This window comes from Ceratotherium simum, chromosome 2, assembly GCF_057802395.1.
Source record: "Ceratotherium simum simum isolate JZ-2026a chromosome 2, ASM5780239v1, whole genome shotgun sequence".
NCBI lineage: Eukaryota > Metazoa > Chordata > Mammalia > Perissodactyla > Rhinocerotidae > Ceratotherium > Ceratotherium simum.
In genome coordinates this window covers 20,947,815-20,974,888 of record NC_141901.1, presented here as the reverse complement: position 1 = coordinate 20,974,888, position 27,074 = coordinate 20,947,815, and the positions used below count along the sequence as shown (strand labels likewise).

The following is a 27,074-nucleotide window of genomic DNA, read 5'->3' as shown; positions in this document are numbered from 1 at the left end:
ACTAGAAACATAAAATTAAAAAAATTTCATAAAATACAAGCTCCATTTTTTTTTGTGTGTTAGTGGATTCCATAAATACAAATCTGGTTGTAGGTCTAAAAGAAATGAACGGTGATGGGGGTAGGTCTTGAGGAGGCTCAGAGTCTCTTGCAAGGGCTTCAGGAGAGGCCATTACAGCTTACTTAGATAAAGAAGACTAGCTACCTCAGACAGAGAGGAAGGACTGCTTCTGTTGGCAAAGAAGACATCAGATTTAGGGTTCAAGGTTTCCAGCTTCATCAAAATCTGCTCATATGTCTCTATTCCAAGTTTTAGGAGGACACTTCTTTTCAATTAGTTCTCTAACTTTAACATAAGAGAACCTGCGAGATCGGGAATTAAATTTGTATTGTAATCCAGCCACTCTCAGAATTAGACCTTTGGTTTGGTTTTCAGAAAACTTAGCTCTGTAGTTACAGGCGATAAGGGTTTCTTTTGGGTTGTCATTCAACTTTCTATCCTTTTTGCAGAACTTCAGCTGGGAATTTAAAGCCCTGAACTCATTCTTTTCTTTCTCCACATTCTCCAGTGCACTTAGAAGCAAGCAAGCAACATACGCTCCATTCTCACTAAAACGATTTGTGGGAGTAAATACTTGATTGTTCAAAGCCTCGCCTTCCATAGGTGCTTGATTAGACATGTCTATTGACAATAACGTAAGTGCAATTTTGGCACTGCAACCCATGAACTATCAGTGTCCACTTTGCCTCTTGAGACAGTTTATTAATGCCATTAAATCTGACTAGATCATAGAACAAGTTAAAGATAACTCAGAACCGATTCAGAGAATCCATTTAAAGCCTATTTCAGTCAGGTTCTATCACAGATATTTAACCACTAGGAAGTTGTGTGTGTGTGTGTGTGTGTGTGTGTGTGTGTGTTTCACCTTATGCAATTTGAGGAGTGATTTAATATCACTATAAAGTCTCTATAAAGCATTGCCTCTGAGGTGGGAGTTTGATGTCAGCCAAGCAGGGAGTTGGGAAGGTGGATGCTCAGTGGGGGAAAGTAAGGACAAATGGAAATCCACAAATATGAGTTCGAACCCATGAGGACAGACTGGAACATGTGTTGGTCTCTGATCATCTTCACTTCTCCACTTCGATGATATGGGTCTTTTGCAGGAAAAGTTGGGGTTCTTTGTCACGGAGATAAACACATATCTGGCCCAGCGGTTGCAGAAGAAGAGCCATTGGGAAGTGGAATACCTGTTCCACACCAATGACTGTCCCACTCCAACAAGGGGGGCCAGCTGACAGTGACAAGGTCCATGTAGTGCAACAGCACCTGGTGTCCCTGAACTGACATTCCCAGCATAAAAGCAATGTGGCTGCATCTTCACTTCTGCCTCCCAAGTCTTGTGTGAAATGTCTCTTGTGGCCCACACTTTGAACTGTGCAGAAAGAGGAAATGTAGTTTCAGCTTATCTAAGCTGACACAGGGGAGAAACCAGATCTTATAAGACCTTTAGGCTATGAAAGAAAAGAGGAATGGAAAGTCATCAATGGAGTGACATGATCTGATGATTTTTTAAAAGATCAATCTGGTAGAAAGTGGGATAGAGCAGAGCAGGAGCAGAGAAGGAACTGGAACTGGCTAGGAGTGTATTGTGTGAGATGATGGTGGCCTTGCTTAGTGTCTTAGTCAGTTCTGGCTGCTTTAACAGAAATATCATAGCCTTATAAACAACAGAACTTTATTTCTCACAGTTCTGGAGTCCAGGAAGTCCAAGATCAAGGCAGTGGCAGATTTAGCGTCTGGTAAGGGCCTGCTTCTTGGTTCATAGGGGCTGTTTTTTTGCTGTGTCTTCTCATGGTGGAAGGGGCTAGGGATCTCTCTGGGGTCTCTTTTAAAAGGTCACAAATCCTATTCATGAGGGCAGAGCCATCATGACCTAATCACCTCCAAAGACCTCACCTTTAAATACCATCACATTGGGGATTAGGTTTCAACATACGAATTTTGGGGAGACACAAACATTCAGTCTATAGCACCTAGGATGGTGGCAGTAGAGATGGAGAGTTATAGTATGATGAACTCAATTTGGGGCTTTTGCGTGAGTGAGAACTTATCAATGAATCCCAGGGTTTCAGCTGGAGTAACAGTTGAACGGTATTGCCATTAACTTAGTTGGGAAAGACTAGGGGAGGAAAAGGTTTGGAGGGTTATGCCCCAGGCATGAATTTTTCAGCTGAAAATATAGACCATCCAACAAACAAGGGCTTGAATAAGTAAGGAGTTTATTGGCCTCATACAACCAGAAGTTATTCCAGTGCTCACAGAGTGGTTCAACAATGTCACATAAGGTCCCAGCTCTTTCCTTCTTTCTCCATCCTTAGTATGTAGGTCTTCATCCTCAGAGTTGTTGTCTCATTGTTGCAAGATGGCTGCCACATCTCTGTCCACATTCTGAATGTGGAAAGATGGCAAAGGGCAAAAGGCCACACTGGCATGCCACTGAGACCTGCCCTTTTAAATTTTCCAAAAACCCCATCAAGTAACTTCTGCTTATATCTCATTGTACAGAATGGAGTCACATGACCACTGTAACTAGAAGGCTGCTAGGGAGTAGGAAATATGTAGACAGGGTTTAGGTTCACCATATGTTCGATTATAAGTTTGAGTTGCTGTGAGACAGCCAAGAGAAAATATCAAGTAGCCAGTTGGACAAATGGGTCTCTGTCTTGGAAGCGAGTGTCATATCTTTGTTCTACCTGGCTCACTCAGATGGACTGAAATGTAAAATGTAAGTTCTGGTGAGTGTGTTATTATCTAGCCCTGCAAAACATGTTCCTGTGTGCAGGGGTGTGTCTATGAAGGGAGTGCAGGGTTTCACCATGATTGCTAACACAACAACAGCTAAGTCTGCATGCTGGGTTAATGTAAAGAATGAGAATGGGTTATAGACATGGGGCAGGATTGCACATATAGAGGCAGAATCCTGTTACAAAACTGATTAGAGCCATTGCCTATGTACTGTACTCTGAGCATAGACTGGGCTGAATGATGAGCAGAATTATACTCATTGCGTAGATCAGAGGTAAGCTATGTCCCCCAGGCCAAATCCAGACTGATTTTGTCAATAAAGTGATATTAGAACATGTGTACTTATTGTCTATGGCTGCTTTCGTGCTAAAACAGCAGAGTTGAGTAGTAGCAAGAGAAACCATATGGCCTACGGACCCTAAAATATTCACTCTTTCCTTTTACAGAAAAAAAGTTTGCTGACCACTGGTGTAGATCATACTTCTTTTTATGTTAACATCAGATTAATTAATTATATTGTAGGTAGACTTCATAATGACATCTAAGGGATTCTATATATTTGAGTCTAACAATATTGCCTATTATATTTCTCACCTACCCACCTTGGTTTCCTTCTTTTGGAGACCTCTTCTCTTCTACTAGTCATCCTATCTGGGATATGTGTGGAATTTGCAGGCTCGGAGGACTGTAATAGCAACATACAAGATGAGGACTTGCTCCTTACATCCTTGCTAGATGCCACGGAGGGTTTCAACACCCTGCGCTGTCATCCTAAGGGAACGTTCAGCTTTGATAATTGATATTATTGCCTAACTCTTCTCAAACACTAGGGTGATTATGGGAAATTTTGTCAAAAGTACTTGGTTAAAGATTCTGGATGGACCTTCTGGCTCCATATAGGAATTCCCAAATCAAATATTATAGTAACCAGAAGTCTATTCCTACTAATGACTGTGCAGCAGCTCATGGCTGGTCACTGCCTTGTCATTCTCTATGCTTGCAGAATATCAGACAGAAGAAATGAGCAAAATGAATGTAGTTTAATTTTAGAAAGAAGCTCAATGGTCAGGGTCATGTGCTGGAATTGTTTACCAAAGTAGGCTGTAAAGTGTCTTTTCTAAGGACTGAGGAGTCAAGCAGATGTCTTGACTGCACAAAAATCAGCATTTCTTCAAGTGTTCAGGGAGATATTACAATAAATTGGAAGAAAAATATTTGTGATTAAATATTTTGGAAAATGCTGACTTGAACAAATCAAATCTGTTTACTACTGAACTTCTAAGATCCTTTAAGTGTCAGAGTTCATAGTAAATATTCAATAGGAGGACATGTTATACAGTGTTTCCCAAACTTGTTTCACCGTGGAACCCAGTTGACTCAATGTATCATAACTGAACTATTGTTCCATAGAATATTCTTTTGCAAATACTGATTTAGACAATCACTTGCCTGACTGCCAGGCTGTGGACAAGATGATTTTTCTAGGTTTCTTTGAATAACGTGATTCTAGGTAAAGTTCTTCAATCATAGGCCATGATTAGGCCTTCACTAGTTTATTATTATCACAGGCAGGAGATGAATTCACTTGAGACGAGACATAAAGAAACTGTTTAGGTAAGGGAGAAAACCGTCATGCAATAGAGAGGGAGTCAATAAAGATTTGGAGTCATAAGAGGTAGAAGGTATGACATTTCTGCCACTAATTAGCTGTGTTGTCTTAAGGAAGTTACATAAGTTATCTGAATCCTAGGATCTCGACCTATGAAACGTGAATAATAAGACTACCTATCTGAAAAGCTGTTGTTGATTAAATCAAGAAACGTATGACATACACACACACGTGTGTGTGACTATGAACTTTAATATCTGTTATAGCTGTAACAGGAAACAAATTTTAGTTTTTAAAAAAGTTAACAAAAAGGATGTGAAAATTTTATTTAGGCTGGTTTGCTGTAACATTGTTTTTTGTTTTATAAAATAATTTCATAAAAGAGTCCATCAAGAAATTATGTAGAAAATACAAACTAAGGTAATATATATACACTTCATAAAAATAGAATACATCTTGGCAATTGCTTCTAGAGTCTGTTACCACCATGTACAGTGTATTGACGTTTAACATTTATGCTAATTTGAACATACAAGATTTTTAAGAAAAAACAAAGAAAATTGACCCATTGGTATTTTAAAAAAATTATTTCCAATTGATAGGAAAATTAAAAAACGTTGGACTGTAAAAGATATGGAGCTAACTGAATGGAAGGTTATATAAAAATGATAGGGCAAAGAGCCATGCCATGAACAACCATCCGAGGACAAAGTAATATTTTTTTTCTATTATCATAAGTCGTTCCAGCTGATTTTACAAAATCATTGAAAATAATATCCTTATTTTGGATGTTCAATCAACGTGAGCACCATTTGGCATCACACTAACCTTCTAGAAGCCGTACTATATTTCTAAAATGAGTGGTGTTGCTTTTTTTCCTCAAAGTGAAAATAGGTGTATAAGTTCTATTATAAAGTATCAATACTTTTTTAAAAAGCATCTTCATAAGTTACTTAATAAGTTTTGACCAAAACACATAGCAACCAGTTTTATTATTTTAAAAATGGTCAAATGCTAAAATATCTACTTGGCTTTGAATTATTATTATAGTTATTTTTGGTTCTTTTTTTTAAGGAAAATAATAACTACTATGCTACTATAAAACATCATTGACGTGTCCTGTTAGATGTTCAGAATAATCTTTGGAAAGTAACTGCTCCAGTGTAATAAATAAAGAAAATAATAAGGACTTTTCTAGACCTTACCAAAAGATATGACCATGGTGGGATCATGAAAATATCTCAGCAGTCCCAAGGAAGGCACGCAAAACAGCACAGCACCATTTTCAAGTTACCACGATTGCAACTGTTCAGGAGAGGGTAATCTGGAAGGGGACTTGATTCCCATGATTAATGCAATTTAAATATGTGGATTAGGCTTTGGAGAACTTCTTAGTATGGATAGGCAGACACAGCTATATATACTATGAATGTGGTCTGATATTCAATGGTCCCATTGGCACTGTAGGATAAGGCTCGAACCCTCATGCGGTAGGTCTCCGGTTCTCGTAGTGGTCGTGTTGTGTACACCACTCCTTTCAAGTTTTCATCCCTTAAGGCAAAAGGAACAGTCTGTTCCTCATCTACCATGAGGAAAGTTGTCCTGGGATGCATCACTCCATCCTGCGTGTATGCAACCAGCCGGATTAAATCTTGATTTGCAGCTATTCCAAATGGGAGGGAGACAAATTTGTATTCCAAGGCATATGGGCTCAAGGCACATTCCAAATCATTGGGTGGACAATTCTTGAGGCAGAACCTAAGGACAACAAACACACAAACCACATATAGTTATCTGGCTTGGAAGCAGGAGAAGGCATGATGCAGGAGATCATGATCCATGACAACGTTTAGGCATTAGAGGCAGGAGACAGTCCGACTGCAGGAACAATAAGGCTCACCCCATGCTCTACGTCACTAACTCAAACCAGACACCAGATGGCTATGAGAGGATGCTGGTCTAGAGTCAAATAGCTATCTCTCAGCTCCATTAAAATCAGAAGCTTTTGAACCGCTGAAGTAAAGAAGTATGAGTACCACAAGAGTTTCTGTAAAATGAAAAGTCAGTTCTGGAAATAGAATCATCTGCACATATATTGGAAACAAATACTTCTTAAAGAGAGGAATACAAGCAATTTTAAAATGTTAACTCCTATTCTAAGACTGTTTGAAAGCTGACATAGAATATATTGATATTTGGTTTATTTTTCTAAACATAATAAAATGTCAATTAGGATTCCTGGGGGGAAAAAAATACTTCCCTTTCTATTTGTCTTCCACATTATTTTTGATTAAAAATACTGTATTTTCTTATTCCAGAGCCCAGATTGGCTGTTTCTGAGTCATCATGACTTTTAAATTGTCTGCCAGAAATCACTGGTAATAAAGAGTAAGATTTAAAAAATGCACAAAGGACTATTTTCTAAAGTTATGGATTCTTCAGTCATAGTATTTTTTAGAAGTTTCATAAGTCTACATTTTTAATCTTCTCTCTCCCCTTCCTATTTCCCTAAGACCAATTACGAATAGGTTTTTGGTGGATCCTGAGCAGCCCACACTTGATCATGTTACAGTAACCTGGTGGCCACTGCTGAGAGGAAAAGCAGTGTGAGCTCTAGCCAGTATGTGGCTTCTGAACCACCTTCTTATTAGCAGGTCCTACTCACAATGACCATTATCTCTGTTTTTAAGCATCATGTTAACTGGGTACCTGAACAGAGTACAACATTTCTGTAAGGGGAGGGAGAAAATAGAAGAGTAATTTATGCAGAACTGAGAGAGAAGACAGTGTTTCAGATAGTAGGAAATGTAGACAAGACGATGTATGAATGGGCAGACTATTGACTCATCCCTGCTCATCTCTGTTCTCTCATAGAGTCACAGTGAGTCATCACAGTAACAGCCAAGGCTCTTCTTGGAGTGCTTTAAGCCCTGAAAGCCCTTAAAACTGTGAGGCAACACAAACAGAAACTAGAAAATTTCAAAGAAAGGCAGGCTCTATCACCTTACAAAATGCTCACTGCTGAAGCAGAACTCTAGATGTTGCATGGTGGATTATGTACTGGGGAGACTGTTCCGGGAAACCTTGGCAGCCAGAAGTGATAGTTTAGGCTGCAGGGGCTGCTGCACGATGAGCTCATTTCTTGCCCATTCACGAAGAAGGAACACACTGTAACTACACATCTCCCTGGGGTCACCGACTTCCTGTGAGTTAAACATGACTACAGACAGGGTTTGTTGGTCAAGAGGAGAGAGGAAGGATTTTCAAAAACATGTCTGAGAAGAGAAGGCAAGACATACCCTGAAACAGCATCCCGTTGGTAGTTGGGTGGACAGGGTGTATCGAGGCACTGGTAGCTTCCTCTCATGTTGAAGCACATGCGGTTTGGCCCACAGTGCACATTCTGCTCCAGACACTCATCAATATCTGCCAACAGCACAAGGAACGTGCAGCATCAGCAACGCGGGTCAGAACAGGCCATCAGAGCAGGTGTTGTGGACATTCGCCTAAATTTCGTTGGCTAGCCTTCTCTTCCCCATGAATGAACTCAGTAGCTGTACCTAACATCTTCAACCACAAAGTGAGGAGGGATCCTGATACACAGCGTGCTATTTCCCAGATTGCTTTGAGGATAAGTTGTTGTTGTTTTTAACAAATGTGTGAGGACATAGAAAAATAAGAGCTATAAAGTAGAAGGGAAGCTATTAAGAACTCTCCAGTATTTTTAATATTTGGAAAATAGAGTGCATTTGAGTTTTGAAAAGCAAATAATACTTTAACTTCACTAAAAACAAGCTAAAAATTTAAAAGGCTCTTGTGAACCTTTCTGTAAAGTGAAGAATCTCTTTAAAATGTGAGTGATCCTTCCCTAGTATTTTGTTTTATAAGTTCAAATTGTTGAGTGGGAGGTAGTGTAGCGGAAATGAAAGGAGTCAAGTTATAAATTCAGAGAGCTTGTACAGGTCAGTTAGATCTTGTGGAGAAAGACAGAAAAAAGAAAAAAATAGGATCAAATGAATGACCCAAGAACCACAATCCAAGTTTGATGAAATCTGAACTGTGCAGAATCCATCCTCAGTTGTTATGGAGGGGAGATGCTCTCCCCAGGGTAATGGCTCTCTCTAGGGTAATATGCAATTGAAATGCTCTTTATTTTCTTGTTTTCTACACAAATTTGTTAAATAAAAACACACAAATCACTAAAATTAAGAACCTTCAAGATGAAGCTAAATAAAACTTCTTTGAGCTTTCTGAAAATGAGTGTTTTTGAGCCATGGTTCTTAACTTGGGGTCCATATTTGAGCATCAGGGGATCTGTGAATGAAAATGTTTTTGTGTGTGAGTGTGTGTGTGTGCGAGAAAGAGAGAGGCAGAGACAGAGACAGAGTGAGACTGAGATCCATTGATGGATTTTCTGGAAAGAGGGTCCATAGAGTCCAAAATTTTTAAGGGATTTTGAGATCCCAAAGTTAAGAATCATATTTTAGAGCAACAATTTCAAACTGTGGTGTCTGCATTCCCTTGTGGTGCATGAAAGTTTTCCAGCAGTACAAGAGAAGGCAAATACTTCAGGGAATCAATTTCCATCCAGATCCTCAGTAGCCATAAGTTCTTCTCCTAAAATCATTCTACCTGAGAACTTCCTGTGGCCTGGAGTTATCCTTTCCCCTCTCCCCTCTTACATTCTTCTCCTTTACAAAAGAAAGGTTTCCACTAATCCCTAGTCTATGATACCTGGGTGTGAAACGCTTCAAGGTACATAGGAAGGTGAGAACACTGCTAATGCATATTGATGGTGGCAGGCCTTATTTCATCCTGGCTATAAACCAATGGTCTCAGCTCTCTATTTTAAATTAGATTTCAGAAGTGAGCTGGTTGTTATGGGAATATCTACTAACACTTTTACTGAACAGAAAAATCACCCTAGACTTTTTCTGATAGTCAATCCGGTTAGTTTAACAATGAGCACAGACTTTCAAATTATATAGTGGTCATTCTCCATTCACTGAGTGAGTTAAGTCTGCAGCTCCAAAGTTTTGACAAAAATATATTTAAAGCACATGCATATCAAATAACAACGCCAGAATTCACATCCTTTGCAACTATTTTAAACATGATAGGAAATGTTACAGGTCAATTTTAAAAAGAATGAGTGAAATATAAGGTTTTCAAAATTTTTTTTGGAAGGGTGGGTATGTGTACGTGTAATGGGTATGTGTAATGGGTATGCGTAACTATTATGTCATTTCATACTTGTAAGTGACTTGGTATCTGCATAATGGTATTTATATTGGACTTTGGTTAAAGTTGTGAAGTTCTTTTGTGAACTCTTAAATAACTTGAAATATTTATATAAAAAAAGAGAAAAAATGGGGCTGCCCCATGGTGTAGTTAGTGGTTAAGTTTGGCGCACTCCTCTTTGGCGGCCCGGGTTCGCAGGTTCGGATCCCAGGCACAGACCTACACCGCTCATCAGCCATGCTGTGGTGGTGACCCACATACGAAATAGGGGAAGATTGGCACAGATGTTAGCTCAGGGCAAATTTTCAAGCAAAAAAAGAGGAAGATTGGCAATGAATGTTAGCTCAGGGCAAAACATCCTCAGCAACAGAGAAAAAAAGAGAAAGGATAAGAAATTCCAAGAAACAGTATATTAATCATGGACAATACATGTCAAATTTTATTTCTGAATTAATTACCATTTGCGTTTCTGACTCAAAAATGAACATTTTAGGGGCCGGCCTGGTGGCATAGCGGTTAAGTGTGCATGCTCTGCTGTGGTGGCCCACGGTTCACAGGTTTGGATCCCGGGCGCACACCGACGCACTGCTTGTCAAGCCATGCTGTGGCAGCATCCCATATAAAGTAGAGGAAGATGGGCACAGATGTTAGCCCAGGGCCAATCTTCCTCAGAGAAAAAAAGAGGATTGGCGATGGATGTTAGCTCAGGGCTGATCTTCCTCACAAAAAAAATAAAAAAAAAAATAAAGTAAAAAAATAAATTAAATGAACATTTTAGATTTAGTTCCTAATATATTTTGTTTTGTAAGGAAATGACAGACAATGTAATTCTTTAAATTTAATAATAGTCTACACAGAGTAAAAAGATATTGAGCTAGAATGATATGGAGTAAATCATTTAACTCTACTTTTTAGTTACTTAGATGTGCTGACAATGACATAATGTGCTTTCTCTCTGTTTTATATTAGGGTTAGTTTTCCCACAGGAATGGAAAACAGTGTGAAACAAGTTTTTATTTCAGTTAAGTCTTGCCTATTGTCTCTGCGAACCAATTTCTAATTATGATTTTATCTGTCAGAAGTGCTTCATCTCCTTGACAAAATGAGATTGTCTCAGAATGAAGTGAAAAGCCCTCTAGGAAAATGTGAAAAAAATTCAATTAGCCTTATCTTCTTTTCTCTCATAAGAAACCATTCCCTTCACACTCATCCTCCAAATTTCATTTTAGCTCTAACTTCTGTAGTGAACTCATGCAGAAACATGGAGGCCAATGGGCTGCAGGCGACCACCAAAATGGTAGCATGGAGACCAGAATCTGGACACATGTCTGTATGCATAATAAGAGCAGCTACCTTATTGCAGATTTTCATTGGCTGAACATGAATCTATAAAGAAACATCAGAATCTAATATACAAAGTGTTTGCTCTTAGTTCCATAATAATGTACATTTCCCATAGAAAAGCTTTCTTTAACTATCTGAGCTTCTGGGCAGGTGGCCCACCTTTGTCTTCTGTCTATTACTGTCTCCTCAGGATTCAGCACCCTATAGGCCTTCAGTCTCCTCACTCTGCTCATTCATTTGACTCACTGGTCTAAAAAAAAGAAGCCAGAAAAGATGAAGAAAGAATGTTGCTTTCTGTTAACTGACAATGTGGTGATGTCTGGTTTTTATGAAAGATAATAAGAAAATTATTATGATAGAAATTAAAGCATAGGCATTTTATAACATAAATATTATTGCTACAAAAAAAGAATACCAAGATGAACTGAAAAACTTTTATATTAATAGCTCTAGAACATATGAGTGCATTTAACCAAGCGCTTCTGGACACATTAAAAAAATTTAGGATAAGCGTACTTGAAACATTTGTCTCATAGAAAGTATAGAGTAATTCAGATTCTTGATAAACATTACGGACTACGGTTTTAAAACTTGGATAGATTAGAACCCTCATTCAAATGCAATGCCAATATATGTTTTAAAACTTTTAGAAATAGATTAGCAATGCTTAAAATTAGCATAAAGATCTTTTAGTTTCTCCTCTCCACTTCTTGAGCACATCATGATTGGTTGTGTTTTTTGTTTTTCATTTTTCAGTCTGGTGACTTCCTCTTTTGACTAGAGTCTGTCCTTGTTCAATGTCAAATTCACTTTAATTTCCCTTTTATTACTGGCGTTTTTATCACTAATGTATAAAGCTTCAAAAATGCATATGTGAATGAAAAGTAGTCTCTTGTTTCTCATAAATGCCTCAAACACTTTCTAAAGCTATAAAAAGACTTGAAGTTATTCTTTAAAGGTCTTTAAAGGGCATAATTGTTTTCTCTTATGTCTTTTTTAAAACGACAAAAAATATGTAACCTATTTAACTTGCAACCATTTCAAATGACACCTGTTTCTGATTTGTTCACATCATTTTCCACTCTCTGAAGCACAACTGAAAGTTGAAAAATGTTTTGAACTGAATGAGTGACAAGGGCAATTAAAAAACAAACTGGTGAAATTTAGAAAAGAAGAAAAATCCTCTAATGAGAATATGACACAATATAACCCTTAAAATTCTGGCTAAGGGGTTTTGCAGTCCGGTTGCTTATTCTAAATGCTTCAGTATCTACCCCGCTTCCTTCCTTGGTGCCTGGTGCACTACAGGAAGTATAGTGTTCGTGTTGAGCACTGCCATCTTTTCAGAAAGATTGTTGGGTTGAAGAGCTGGGGAAAGTTATAAAACACAGACAGTGTAAATGCGCTCACCTCACCCTGCTGCCACAGTACAGTGACTCTGGTGTTCGCAGCATCATAGGAGAGAGAAAGGACTATTCCAGACATTATGAGATCTGCGATCAAGTCCTGCCCTTGCTCCTGATTGTTCTACGACATTGAGGCTCACATAATCACTCTGAGAAAGAGTTTTATTATCTGTTGAATGGGTACAAATTATTACCCTTGACAAAGCTGTACTGCTGATTAAAATGAGATAATAGTTGTTTTGGAAAAACGTAAGACTATAATGTAAGTACATTATTTCAGTACTTCAAATCTCAGTAAAATGTTCTGCATAGGGTAAGTTCTTAATAAACGTTTGGTGACTGATGGCTGGGAGCAAAGGTTATTATTGAGTTCACTTTCCTTCTCCGGCCCACAGGATACAATAGGGGCTCTCAGGGAGTGTGAATGGGGAATGGGTGTGGTAGGGGTGGGGAGGCTCAGAGTAACTCAAGTGAAGTCACCGTCTGTCCTGGTCTTGCCTCCCAGAACACATTTTCCATGAGCTGCATCCTAGCAAGTCTTTTATGAACGTCACAGAAAGAGGAAATTCAATCTAAATTAGATTGCTACTGATAAAGCACTCTTTTTGGAGATTTTATTTGTTATAATTTAGAAAAGTATAGAGTTTGCAGATGACAGAAATTAATAAAATTCAAAGGCTTATTAAGACCTACATAATATTCCTAGATTTTGCCCACAAAATTGAGGGGGTTTCTTAGGAGATTTTTAAAGATTTATACAAGTTCATATTCTTTTTGATCTAAGTACACATTGCAATGTACTACACCTCATCAAAGTACAATGCTCCTTTCACACTTTTGTGTAAAGAGGGTACTATGGAAATCGATATTTTTTTCTTTCTACTATCACTATACATTGTCCAAAACTCTGTTGCGACCCCTATAACTTTGTATGTTGATTATGTACTTATTTGCATGTCTGTCTCCACTAGACTCTAAGATTCTAAAGGGAAGAGACTGTATATTATTCATCTGTTTAAACCTTTTGCATCCTGCAATGCTAGCACATGATTGTTTCTCATCATTTGTAGACTCAAAGAATGAATGGATTATTTAATCAATTACCCACCGATCACTAAGACAAAGTATAAAATAATGCCTAACACTGAAATAAATTTACTGAGCACTCTTCCCATTTCCCCTTTCATCTTAGCTAAATTGTGAAAAAATGTTTGAAGGGGTCTATTCCCATTTAGTTTTAAAAATATGGAATATGACTTGTTTAGTCACTCTTGCTCCTTTTAGGAAGACCATACTAAAAATGTTTCTCAACTCTTTTCTTTTGCTTAATTGCTTTCTCATTGCTTCTCCTACTTGCAAAAGCAATGTTTAAAGATAAGTCTGACCAAAGGGAATGGGAAAGAAGACGAAGCAACTAGGAGAATAATTATTCATGAAAAGAAAACACCTAATTTCTCACACTCTCCTAAGCTGGTTTTAAGTCAAGTTGCAGGAATAAACATCCCGTTTTCTTACCTTGACATGTCTTTCCGTTGAACATGAGTTGATAGCCAGGTGGGCAAAGACACTGATAGCTTCCAAAGGTATTTTTACACTCATGTTGGCAGGTGTCTCTATTTTCACATTCATCAATATCTGTGCAGAAAGAAAGCAGAGTGTATAATCATGTAAAAGAAAGACAGAAAGTGTGACAGAACCAACTATAAACAAGTTGTTGATATACAATAAAAAAACTTCTTAGTAATTTTATATTCGTGTTTTAAATGCTCAGAGCTGTTTTATATCAGGATCTGTTTCAAATGGAATCCACTATAAACTATACTATATTATAAAACACGAACATCGCTTCTGTGTATAAGCATATATAAGCTGAAGCCCCAAACTGGCCAATTTCTATATTAGTTAAGTAACACTGGAATGACAGACAAAGCAAATTTGTATGAGATCCTAAACCACCAAGGTACTAAACTCTTGATGGAATAGGAGAATTTACCTAAAATTTACCTAAAAGATAGTTTCTATTGAGATTAATTGGGAAAAAATATTAGTTTTTATTTTATTTAATCATTAGCTGCCTTTCTCTTTCCAACAGCCATGCATAGCTTCCCATACACAGAGATCATCAAACGGAAGTGTTTTTATTTTAGGGATAGTAATATTCATCAAACTTCATACAATTGTAAAGTGCTAATGGCAACTACATACATATAGTTGCTATCACCTTGGGCAGGCCACTTAACTTCTCAAGATTTCAGGGGATTCTTCTGCCAAAAGGAGTCATTGATACAATCTCCCTACTTCACAGGTTTCTTGGAAGGTTCATATACAGTAATACATGGGAAAACATTTTATAAATTATAGAGAGCTATCTGCTATTATTAAACAATGCCAAGAAAACAGCAATAAAAAGGACAGTGAGAATAGATGATAATTAAAAATTAATTGATATTTGCTTTCAGGATAAGGGATGTGACTTGGGAGGCCTCAAATTTCTTGCTCCAATTGTGTTCTGCTTTGACTAATATTAAAATTTGCTCCCAGTCCCTGAGCATACACCAACCAGTGGAAGAACGAAGAGGAGAACAGGACACGAAATGTGAGCAGGAGTGCTACAGGAGGGAGGTAAAGAGAAGACAAAGTGAAAACTAGGAAATGACTCAGAGCAAAAGGATCTGTTCATTTTGCATATGCTCAGAATATAATTGCAATGATTCAAAATCTGTTAATGATAAACACTCATCAAATATTTGTTTGTCAATGTTTTTGCCCCATTTTAGTTAACCAAAGTATTCATTCTAGAACTGTGTGACTTATTTTTACCTTTTCTCTTTATAATCTGCTTTAACCTAAAATAACACCAGAAATGTAAATGATGTTGAACTATAAGTAATCGACATTGCACTTCCCACAGTATGAATTTTAAAGTAGCCCCAAGTGTGATATCTGTGTTGAGAAGCAATGCAATGTTCAGTTTTTCCGTTAAGCTTAGGAAACAATTCCTTAAAAAGCTAAAATTTAGCTCAAGTCTAACAAAATTTCATAGTGTTAATGTGCATCTTTTGTAAGTTGTCTATCCCGGATGGTTAACAAAAGGCATTTGGTGTTTATTGCAAATTGTTCTTGTTACATAATTCCAAAGCTGTCTACAATCTTAGTGTAAATTTCTTTATTCGGACCAACACTATAAAACACTCACCCTATTTTAAGAAATGTTTCTAAATGTTTAAGCCTATTAATTTCCCTAAATTAAAAAATATCTAGTAATTGTCTAGTTATAGAAGTTTACTTTAGATTCTCCAAGACTGGTCCTCACTCTGAAACAGTACTGCCTCAAACGATAGATGGTTTGGGGAAGATAATTCTTATAAACATAATATTAGTGTAATATAAACACAAAGACACAGAAAACATTTATAAGACTCTACTATGATCAAACTACAGAGTATAGATAGTGATAAAGAGATAGAGAATTGGGTTATTAATCAGGAAGAGTTTCCTAAAATGATTTGGACCTTCAGATGATTTAGAAGAAATCAGCTAGATGGTGTATGGTGTGGCGAGATGTAATTTAATTCATTTATCAGAGCATAAACTAAGATTTTTGGGCTGGAGAGGAAAGGTAGAAGAGAGAGAAGAGCTTATCTAAGATGAAAGTGGAGAGTGGGATGATGAGAAGCTATGAAAACCCTTCAGTGGGAATGACTATTTAGAAGAAACTTTGAAAGACAAAATGTCAGATGTTAATTTTGTCAATAAAAGAATAGTAAAAAGTTTTAACTATCACAGAGTCAGGTCAAAATTGTGGGCATGAAAAATTACCAACACTCAGAACGGTTTGCAGCAGGCTGAGAGTGGTGTTGGACACACTCGCAAGGATAGTGGAGTCCACAGGTTTGGTAATGAAATAGTGTTTGACCATATGGGACAAGAGAGTTATTAATGAATGCATTCATGTTTGAAATTCATAGAGTAAAAGAAACTAGCACTGTCTACAATTCTAGGAAGCTGATCCCAGGGAGAAGACTTCGTATGCACCATATTAAGCTTCAGGTACATTAGGACATCTAAACAGAAAAGTTCTAGGAAAATGTGGATCTGAAGAATAAAGGTTAGGGTTAAGTATCCAGAGGGTTTGAGGGTCCAGCCAAGTAGAGGTGATATGAGAAACTGGGTCCACCTAAGAGTGACTAAGGAAGCATGTCTGAGAAGATAATGATGCAGGAACAGGGCTTGGAGAAGGGTAAAAAAAAAAAAAAAGACAAAAATTGAAGTCAGAAGGAGAAGAAGTTTTTTAAAGTTTAAAAGAAATGTTTAACAGAATGCGTATTTCAGAGAGAATAAGGAACAAGTAGAATACTTAAGAAAAATGCAAGAAAATGAGGTTGGCATAGGGGTCTTTCAATTTAACCAGAATTTCTGTTTTTTCCCTCCCTTCTTGCCTCCCTCCTCCCTTTCTTCCTTGCCTTCTTTTTTCATCTAATAAATAGTGGGGTTAAATTGTGTTTGCTAATTCCTCCTGGTGCATAGGTCAATGACATGCAAACTGTGGACACTCACAGAAAACTGAGTTAAAAGAATGACAGTGGTAATGCTCGCAAGTTAACTGAAAACAATGTGTCAATTCTTGAGTTTGAAATTACACTTCACTTTTGCAAACAAATTACAGACTTCTGAGTTTAGATGAAGATATTGAAAGCACACATTTTAGAGTGATGGAAGCAACTGAATTTTGTCCTGGCTCACATTATCTTTTCAGTCACGTATATACACAAAATAATCAAACTGAGAAATTCCATGGGGAGTGTGGGACAATAATTAACGCAGTGTTGGTTGTGATATAGAACAAGGTGACGGAGTAGCTTTCACTTTTAACCCACTGCTTTGGCATCAATCAGATACAGGCATAATCTGATGGCATTATATTATGCGGCAACATGCATATTCTCTTTTTAAAAAAACCATATTCTGGATGCCACTGAAATTTACTTCTATATAGCATTAAATTTAGTAACACTTTTAGGGGTGATCAACAAAGAGAAACTGTCAATATAAAATAATAAATTGTCAGAATGCACACATGTAAATACATCATTTATTTAAATAAACTTTGTAATAGTTTTAGGTGCCAGAGTAAATGTCTTGAAACTTTGAGTCATCCCAGATTTGAGATCAGATGTAATTCACTACACCCCATGATCACAGGTGCTGTCCTATGCTTAGAGTCTGGCCCATAAGTGAGCCCACAGAAAGGAAATGTAATATGGCTGACATTTACCTACACATGTGTCATGGCTTGCCTCAGAGCCTTCAGGGCAAGTTTTCCTAACAGTCCTTCTAGTCCTGGAGAGAGATGTTCTGCTGTTTCTATACTCTGAGTAGGCGCTGTAGAGATGTGAGTACTGTCTGTAATGCTGCTGAGGTTGATAGTTGTTTCTCACAGGGGAGAACCGTGCAAGATTATAGCTATTGTACTGAGTGCCATAATTTGGCAGCCTCTCCAATCCAGCGCAAGATTTCCCGTCCCCTAATAAATGTTGTCCTGGTGGACAGATACACTTGAAGCTGCCGGGGGTGTTGGAGCACTGATATGCACAAGGCTTATGCACTTGTTCACATTCATTAATGTCTGCTCGTGTGCCATGATACATAAAAAAGAGAAAAAAAAAAACAAACACATACACACACAAAACACAGAAATAAACAATCAGTCTGTGAAACAAACTGAAGACATTATGTTACCCTCCAAGCCAAGAATATAGTAAGTTCTTAACTGTTGTGAACTTTTGAGAAAGCTTTAATCATTCAGTTATAAATATATACAAAGATTCTATGACTCTCCCTAAAGGTTGCTTCACATGTACAGTAGAAACATAAAGGGTCATATGGAAAAACATGGCCTGGAATCCAGAAAAACAAGAGTTCAAAGTTAATATAGACCTTAATTCTGTTAGTGGAGGAAACAACACAATCACATCTCTAGTTTGCATTTAATTATAATATTGATAACTAGTGTCTCTAATCTTTCACACAATTACAAGTTTCAGATGCAGGAATGTTCGTACAACTACAAACATTTTTATTTTATTTTGTCTCTTTTCAATCAATAAGTATTAATTAGTAATCAAGCCAAGCACATTTTTTTTTTACAAAACATTTTTAAAAAGAAAATGAAGACAGAGAATCATTTCTTACTAAGATATAAACTCACAAAGTCCACAAAATTAAAGAAAATTATTTTTCTTTTTATTCCTAGGTCAACACAGAGTATGTACTTGCTACTCTTCCTGTAAATTGGAAAAGTGAATGAAAACCAGATATCAAAACCAAATTCTTTAATTCATTACCACAGTGGTATATGAAAGAAAACAACATGAATAAGTAGAATAAAAGTAGCAAATTTTGCTTTAAAAATTGTTTTAGTAGGCAAAATTTAAAATTAACATTTTTAATCTCTTTAAGGCAATGGCCCTACCTTCTTCATTGATTTATCCCCCAGCCCTATGCCTGACATCCAACTTCAGGTCAAAGTAGTAAACAAATGAACACATTTCATTCTGCTAGGTCACTATCATGACTGATCAAGATGTTAAATTATATAGAAATTACAATATCTAGATAGAAGACTAAAATGATAGGTATTTCTGCTATTAAAAAGTATTTATTTTAAAAGAATCTAGTAATGGTATTACTTTAAACATTTGCCATGTGCAAATACCCTACTGTGCTAGGGACTGCATAAAGACAGAACTAAGTCTTTATGGGAAAACTGGCTATAAATAATTGTTAAGTAGACAACCAAGGCGACCAATTTGCCTCTTAAAAGTATAGCATGCAATTTGCCAATTTGCCTCTTAAAAGCATAGCATGTAAAACAGAAGCCAGTATTTAAAAGCCACACAATTTTCTTGCTGCACTTAAATATTCTGAGGAGTATAATTTGATAGATCAGTTTCTTGATTATAAACACATTAATTCTCTAAAAAGCATATGGTTACCTTCTTACAGATATTTGCTATTGTCTGTTACCTTCCTTACTTTATATTCAATTATAAGTAAGATGGAAACAAATAGGCAATTGGGAAAATTAAATGAGATTCTTAGCAGAGGGAGTGGCACATAGTAAGCAGGAAACATATGGTAGATAAAGTTAATAATTATCAATTCACTTAAATTTTGTGTTCACATTTTAATCCCTCATACCTAACCTTTCATATTACACATGAGTATACTTCATATTCAAATAAAATGTATATATGCAAACATTTATGTCATGTGCATAGAGGGATAATCAATGAGATAATCTTCATAATTAAGTTGTCATGGCAATTACATCAGAACCTCACTTTGATATGTGTATAGTAAGCACTCCATAAGTGGTTATTATTGTCACTTGAAATGTCAGTGTAAAGTGAACTCCATATGAAGTCTCTAAGAAGTAATTCAAATTATGTTATGAATTACTTAAACCAATGTACAAATCTTCTAATTGTAGCAAGAAAGCATTTGAGGATAGAGAGTGGTCCTAATCAAATTGGTAAGGCTAGGTAACTATATTAGTAGCTCTATTACTCAATAAGAGTTCCTTTAACTTACCCAAACACGGTCTTCCAACTCCTTGAGACCGGTAACCTCTTGGACATACACAACGATAGCTGCCTCTTGTATTCTCACATATCTGGTTATATCTGCACTGATGGGTCCCATCTTTACATTCATCAATATCTACAGACATGGAGGCAATAAAAAGTAATAACATTTCCTCTTTCAAAACCTAAAGTCATTATATTTGATATGAACATTCTTTAAAAAATTGCCAAAGGTTGCATTTCTCACCATGTGGTTGAGACCTGGAATCAGAAAACCTGGGTTCAAGTCCCAGCTCTGCCAATTATTAACTGGCTCCTTTTCCTCCTCTTGCTCCCTACTATGGAAAGAGTTTTATTCTCAGCTTTTTTCGTTTTTTCCCCCACTTCTCTATAGTCCCTCCTCCCTTGGCCATCTTATTTACACTAGTGACTCTAGTAAGCCTGTCTATGTAGATTTAGAGCAGTAGTACTACCTTGCTTCTTATCTACACTCCCATATTTCTAGCTGCCAGCTGGGCATCTCTATCTCCATGTTTTACCAGCACAGTACTTCAAACTCAACATGTCCCCAGTGTCTTATCATTACTCCTTTATTTATGATAACAGCAGTCTTTTTTCCCCAGACAACCAGCCTGCAAACATCAGAGTTATCTTCATCTTATCCCTTCAGTTTCCAAGATCAGGTAATTCTACTTCCTTCAATCAAACCCATCTATCCCCACTTTCCATTTCCACTTGGCTATATTTTTGCTTCTTAAACAGTCTTCTGATCTTTTAGCTCATCTCATTTCTAATTAATCTTATACATAATTACAGAGTCAACATTCTTAAAAATATTGACAGTTGCACATAACTGCATATGATGCTCTGACTTGGCTACTGTTCTTAGGAGTTAAGAAAAATATTTACCTATATACATATTGCTGAAAAGAGTCTTTGAAATATGATATTCCAACCCCCTAAGCATTTTTTTTTAAGTATACTAAATCCCCATGTACCTCAATAAGTATCAACAAGTAAGTGGTCAATATTCCTTCTCCCTCCACTCTTATAATATTATTTTGAAACAAATCCAAAGATATTGCAACTTTATTAATAAATATTTCAGGATGAAAATTTTAAAAAGTGTATTTTTAAAATTAGAAACTTAAACTCAAATTTCTGCCTCATCTTTAGACTTGTTCAAAATCAGATAGCCGTCAAGAAGGAATGATGAATTTTAACACTATCTCTAAGTCTAGCTCTTTTCTCTTCTACAGGACTTCTTTCTTTCTTACCTTTTTCAACCTCCACCTATTAACATTCCATTCAAGGCCATATTTAAATGTGATCACTTTCATGACACTTCTGATCGTCACTCCTATTAGATGTGATCACTCTTTCGAGTATTTTCAATTTTATCTGTACCTCTTTTATGGTGTTTCATTCTGTCTTGTATTATAGTTTGTTTTTTTTTTCTTTTGGTGAGAGGAGTGAAGTTGGCCAATCTATCCCAGTAGATTGTAAGTACATGAGAGCAGAAATGGTATCTGCTTCATTTTTGTAAATCCTGCAACTCCTAGTTGTGCTAACTACGGCAGACTGGTACAGAATAGGCAGACAAAGAATAAACTTATGGAGAAATATAATTTACTATATTGTCTAGTCATTGATTTGATATTTAAAGAATATCTCATTCAAAAATAATTATATTTTGAACTTTTAATAAATCTCTACAAACATAATTTTTTCTCACCCCCATGATATTCTAAACATATATGCTCAATTTCATATTAGAAATAATGTGAGACAATATTAATTTATGTGGATATTAAACTATGTAAACCAAATATATAATTGATGGGAGCTCAAATGGTCATAGGTCTCCATGGTGAGCTTCCACTTCCTGGTATAGCCGACTCTAGAACCCCAGAGCTCAACCATACTAGAAGTTGGGAGTAAAAAACCTATGGAAAAAGAAAAATTTCCTTGTTAGATTAAATGTATTCTAAGTATTAATTTTAAAAATGGATGCCTTATTTGGCTTGTTGATGGTAAACGGATCTCAGTTATCAAAAGAGTCAGACACTCACCAATGCAGGTTCTGTTTTCTGCCTTGGTCATTCCGTTTGGACAAAGATCAATGCACTTGTAGCCACCACGGGTGTTCTTGCAGTGCTGATCTGGTCTGCATACATTCTGTCTACACTCGTTCACATCTTGATAAAAGAACAAAGGTATTGCAGATTAAGAAAATGATTTATTCCATTTTTCCATAGAAATTATACCTTTGGATTTTAAAGATATTATAAACTAATATAGATGTTGATTATATAATCATTGAGTAAGGTTAAAGTGTTTAAACCCATCAAAGTCTGTAACATACTTTATTTTACAACAGAATGATAATAAAATATTACTTCACAGAGCTGACAGCCATACCAACCACTTCTTCCTCCTAGAATAATTAAAAATTATATATATATTATATATAAGTTTATATACTATGCTTTTGTGAAAAAATTTGGTAAATATAATAGGGGAAATGTTAAAAAAGTGGTTATGTAAGTAGAAAATGAAACCTAAAAGTATAGTATTTGCTTCCATTCTGTTTTTGCCTGGATTACATCCCTATTTGATTCCAGCCCAGGACACAGGATATGATTAGATCAGACACCATTAAGAAGTTACAAAGATGTCACTGCTTTGAATTTAAACTTTCTTTCTTACCTATGCATTTTCTGCCTTTGAGCTGGTACCCAGGTTCACATCCACAGTGAAAACTTCCTATGGCATTGAAACAGCGGTGGTGACAGGGGCTGGATTCTTGACATTCATTAATATCTGTTAAATAAAACAAAACTTTCATTGTATGCTGCTAGGAAACTTGGGTTAATTTATCCCAAATGTTTAACATTTTAATGTTCTTTGATCATTATCGTGTTTAAGATCGTCCCTAAAACTAATACAATACAATTGCTCTCATATGATCTGCTAGATAATTGATAGAATTAACTGCTGGAGAGGGATCTCTCTTCAACACTCCTCAAACGTAGACATTAGCTAGTGACTCAGAACTATGTCGATGCAACACTCCTCAGCTTTAACTAGTTTACCATATGGTTCCCACTCCTGTTTCTAGGCAGTTTCAGCCCTGGAATGTTGCTGACAGACTGGAATACTGGGGTAAGGGGAAAAAAAAAAAAAAAGGTAAGGTCTTCTGCAATATCTTTTGCAATTGACTTTTCTTCCTTATTTTTGCTGCTATTAGCCTGATGCACGTCTTTATCACCTTGTGACTGATTGATTACAGCAACTTGAGCATCTATCCTCGTCTGTAGTCATTGCCAAATTAATCCTCCCAAATACCATCTGGGTCACAGTGTAAAAAAATATACAGGCATGAACTATCCAAACTCGTGTGCACTTGCCTGTTTTTTGTTCCTTCTCTCTCTTTCCTTCCAGTCCCAGAGGAAGAGAGACCTCTTCTCCTATTTAAGGCAAGTCCCTCTCTTTGAGCTTTTGAGCTCTGTAGCCCATCTCCTCCTTCCTCACCAAGATGAGGATTGTGGTCCATTGATCATTCCCTCCTCTTGTGTATTTTTAAAGTCCTTCTTCCTTACTGTCATCTTTCCCATAACCCTACAGATACAATCAAATCTCTCCTATCCGAACAAAATCCCTCTCTCAGGTCTACACTCATCTCAAGCTCCTGCCACTTCTCTATTGTTCTATACTAAACCCTTCAAAAGAACAATCACAATATTTAGGCTCTTCATGTCCTCACCTTACATTTTCAAACTCGAGACTGCCAATGTCTTATTTTGTATTTTGTTTTCTATTTGAGACCTTTTAACTTAATCTTTCAAAATCTGCACATGTTAATATAAATGCACAAATGTGATCATATACTTTAAAAAGACTTTCTTAGCGTAGTTTTTTCTTCTTCCTCTTTTGCTTGCCCTCCCTTATCCCTTTTCACCCTCCTTGCCCACCAAAGCCAACACATTAACAGTCTAGTAAAGATAATAACATACCTCTTCTAGGTAAACATATGTATGTCTCCACCTAAACATACAAATCCATTTCATTTTTCTCTGCTTATTATTTGTTTTACAGTCACATAATCTTTTCTACACAAGTTACATATACTTTCCTACATCTTGGTGTTCTCACTCGACACCTCATGGAAATTCCTCTAAGCCAAACAGTTGAGCTCCATTCCACTCTTTATAATGACCACACAATGGTTCATGGTGTGGATGTACCATAATTCATTCATTTTTTCTACTATTAATGAGCATTCAGTTTTGTATCCACTGTTTCTGCCTCTATGAAAAATCTTGATAGCGGCTTTATTCATAATTGTTAAAATTTGGAAGCACTAAAACATTCTTCAGTAGGTGAATGGATAAATAAACTGTGGTACATTCACACAATGCAATATCATTCAGCACTAAAAAGGAATGAGCTATAAACCCATGAAAAGACATAGAGGAAACCTAAAAGCGTATTACTAAGTGAAAGAAGCCAATCTGAAAAGGCTACATTCTGTATGATTCCAACTATATGACATTCTGGAAAAGATAAAACTATGGAGACAATAAAAAGATCAGTATTTTCAGAGATTGGGAGGAGAAAGGGATGAACAGATAGAACACAGAAGATTTTTACGGCAAGGGAAACTATTCTGTATGATACTATAATGGAGGATACATGTCATTATTCATTTGTCAAAACCCATAGAATGTACAACACCAAGAGTAAATCCTAATGCAAACTATGGACTCTGGGTGATAATGACGTGTCAGTGTAGGTTCATCCCTGGTGAAAAATGTACCACTCTGGTGCAGGTTGATAGTAGGGGAGGCTATTCAAGAGGTGGGGCAGGGAGTGTATGGGAAATTTCTTTACCTTCTATTCAGTTTTTTTTTTTCCCCCCAAAGCCCCAGTAGATAGTTGTATGTCCTAGTCGCACATCCTTCTAGTTGCTGCATGTGGGATGCGGCCTCAGCATGGCCGGAGAAGCGGTGCGTCGGTGTGTGTCCGGGATCCGAACCCCGGCCGCCAGTAGCGGAGCACGCGCACTTAACCACTAAGCCACAGGCCGGCCCTTCTACTCACTTTTGCTGTGAACCTAACACTGCTCTAAAAAATAAAGTCTATTTTAAAAAGTCCTGCAATAAATATTCCGGTATTCTTATGCAATGGAGTTTTATGAAACAGATTCTATTAGATTGTGCTATATAATTTCCTCTCTCAAATATAACAAGCAAATGTTATTAGTCAAAACCATTGTGCTACCAATATTTAAAATAGCCATGGAATATTATATCTAGAGATCTTACCAAGAAGCTCAATCTATAAAACAAAGTTTACTTTAAAGGATTCAACAGACAGGAGATCTTAGTTCTTAGTATAATGAAGATAAAACAAGGGCCTCCATTTTTATACCATGACAATTCAGCCCATCAGAGGTTCTTCGAAAGCCAATTCCACAGCGGACCACACAGCGATAGGATCCAATGGTATTGTCACAGTCCTGACCAGCATGGCAGGTGTGTCCCCCCAAAGCACACTCATCAATATCTGCAACAAAGTGAGTCACTCAACTAAGGTGAGCTGAAGAAAACCAACATGAGAACCTGCTGTGAAGTAAGGATAAGAAAGGCAGTGAATGATAAATATACAAGAGCATGAATGCTGAATATTTTGGTTGAGTCATTTCAGGTGGGTTAAATAGCAGACAAGCTCAAAGCAACATAGTGATATCTTCACAGATCAGCCCATCCATTAAATGGACCACTTATAAATTAGGTGGCTTTAAAAAAGTTACTTCCCCTTTCTGAGAACTGTTTTATCATCTGTAAAATGAGGATAATAATATCTATCTCTCAGTGTTGCTCTGAAAATTAAAGAAAATCATGTATACAAGGTGCCCAATCCTTACTGGGTAGTCCATAAAAGTTATTCCTCTCCCTCCTATACCTCTCCTCCCCCTCTCTTTTGCATTTAGAAGGGGGCCTCCTTGGCCATAGAGAGAAAAATCCTTTCTTCTTTTCATCACTTTTAATTTATAAAACTAGATTCTTACACAATTCTAACTTTGAAACATAGCTAGAGTCTGATAAAAAAGTGAGTTTTTTTTAATGTTCCCAAAGTGCTACCAAGATTGTGCAGTTTACCTGAATTCTTTATAACCTCTTTATTCCTTAGTTTTATCATTGTAAAATGAGTATGGTAATAGTCCTGCCTGACTCTCCTCATCATGTTGTGGGGATCGACAGAGTTCCTGCCCAAAGAGTGTCCCATATGAAGACAGTGTGTGGAGCAGTATTCCTTCTTTCTTACTTTTTCGACCCAATGAAAATCGTCTCTGTTGCCAACGCGGGGGCAGAAAGAGTAGGAAAGAAGGGCATAGGTCTATCACAGTTTTCCTAGTCAGAGACTGCTGTGACCATTGCTTAAACGTGTCTAGTAGATTCAGCTTGGTGAATACCTTGACAAGTTCTTCCATCCGCAGCTATGGTGAGGCCTTTTGGGCAGGAGCAGTAATAGGTTCCCACGGCATTGTGGCAGATATGGGAGCAGGGATTCCCTGCCGCACATTCATCTTCATCTGAAAGAAGAAACAAAAAGGCCCAATCAGTATGTAAACCCCCTACTTTCGAGGAGTTACTCAAGTTGGTAAAAACAGTTGCTTATAGAGGCCAATGAATTGAATCAAATGTAATGGAAAATGCTCTAAGTGCCACAAAATGGAAACACTAAATAAAAATTGATTTGGGGCCCCTAAACTATCTTTGATAATGAATAGATGTTTAGATGAATTCTAAAATAGCCATGACGATAGCTAAGATATAATGATGACTTACTATGATCTAAATGCTTTTTACCTACCTTAGCTCATTCCTCACAACATTCCTAGGAGACACATATTTTTATTACTACCTTCATTTGGCATAATAAAACTGAGGAACAGGGGCCAGCCGGCCCCATGGCGTAGTAGTTAAGTTTGGTGCACTCCACTTCTGCGGCCCAGGTTCGGTTCTCAGGCGTGGACCTACACTACTCATTGGCGGCCGTGCTGTGGTGGCAACCCAC

General features: G+C 37.0%; 1 protein-coding gene across 4 annotated transcripts in view; it reads right to left on the bottom strand.

The window, feature by feature from the left end:
• Positions 1 to 4,723: 4,723 nt before the first annotated feature.
• Positions 4,724 to 27,074, bottom strand: part of HMCN1 (hemicentin 1) — a 465,592-nt gene continuing 443,241 nt past the window's right edge. For 2 of the 4 annotated variants that reach the window (XM_004424923.3, XM_087439010.1), the window contains 9 exons: positions 26,470 to 26,589; positions 25,425 to 25,559; positions 22,701 to 22,814; positions 22,064 to 22,189; positions 19,999 to 20,127; positions 17,681 to 18,031; positions 13,921 to 14,040; positions 7,714 to 7,840; positions 4,724 to 6,172 (listed from right to left, as the gene is read on the bottom strand). In XM_004424923.3, coding sequence (XP_004424980.2) covers positions 5,806 to 6,172; positions 7,714 to 7,840; positions 13,921 to 14,040; positions 17,681 to 18,031; positions 19,999 to 20,127; positions 22,064 to 22,189; positions 22,701 to 22,814; positions 25,425 to 25,559; positions 26,470 to 26,589 — 1,589 coding nt within the window. In that variant the 3' untranslated portion in view covers positions 4,724 to 5,805. The remainder of the gene's footprint in view (positions 6,173 to 7,713; positions 7,841 to 13,920; positions 14,041 to 17,680; positions 18,032 to 19,998; positions 20,128 to 22,063; positions 22,190 to 22,700; positions 22,815 to 25,424; positions 25,560 to 26,469; positions 26,590 to 27,074) is intronic. The other 2 variants (XM_087439001.1, XM_087438994.1) reach the window with 2 other exon arrangements.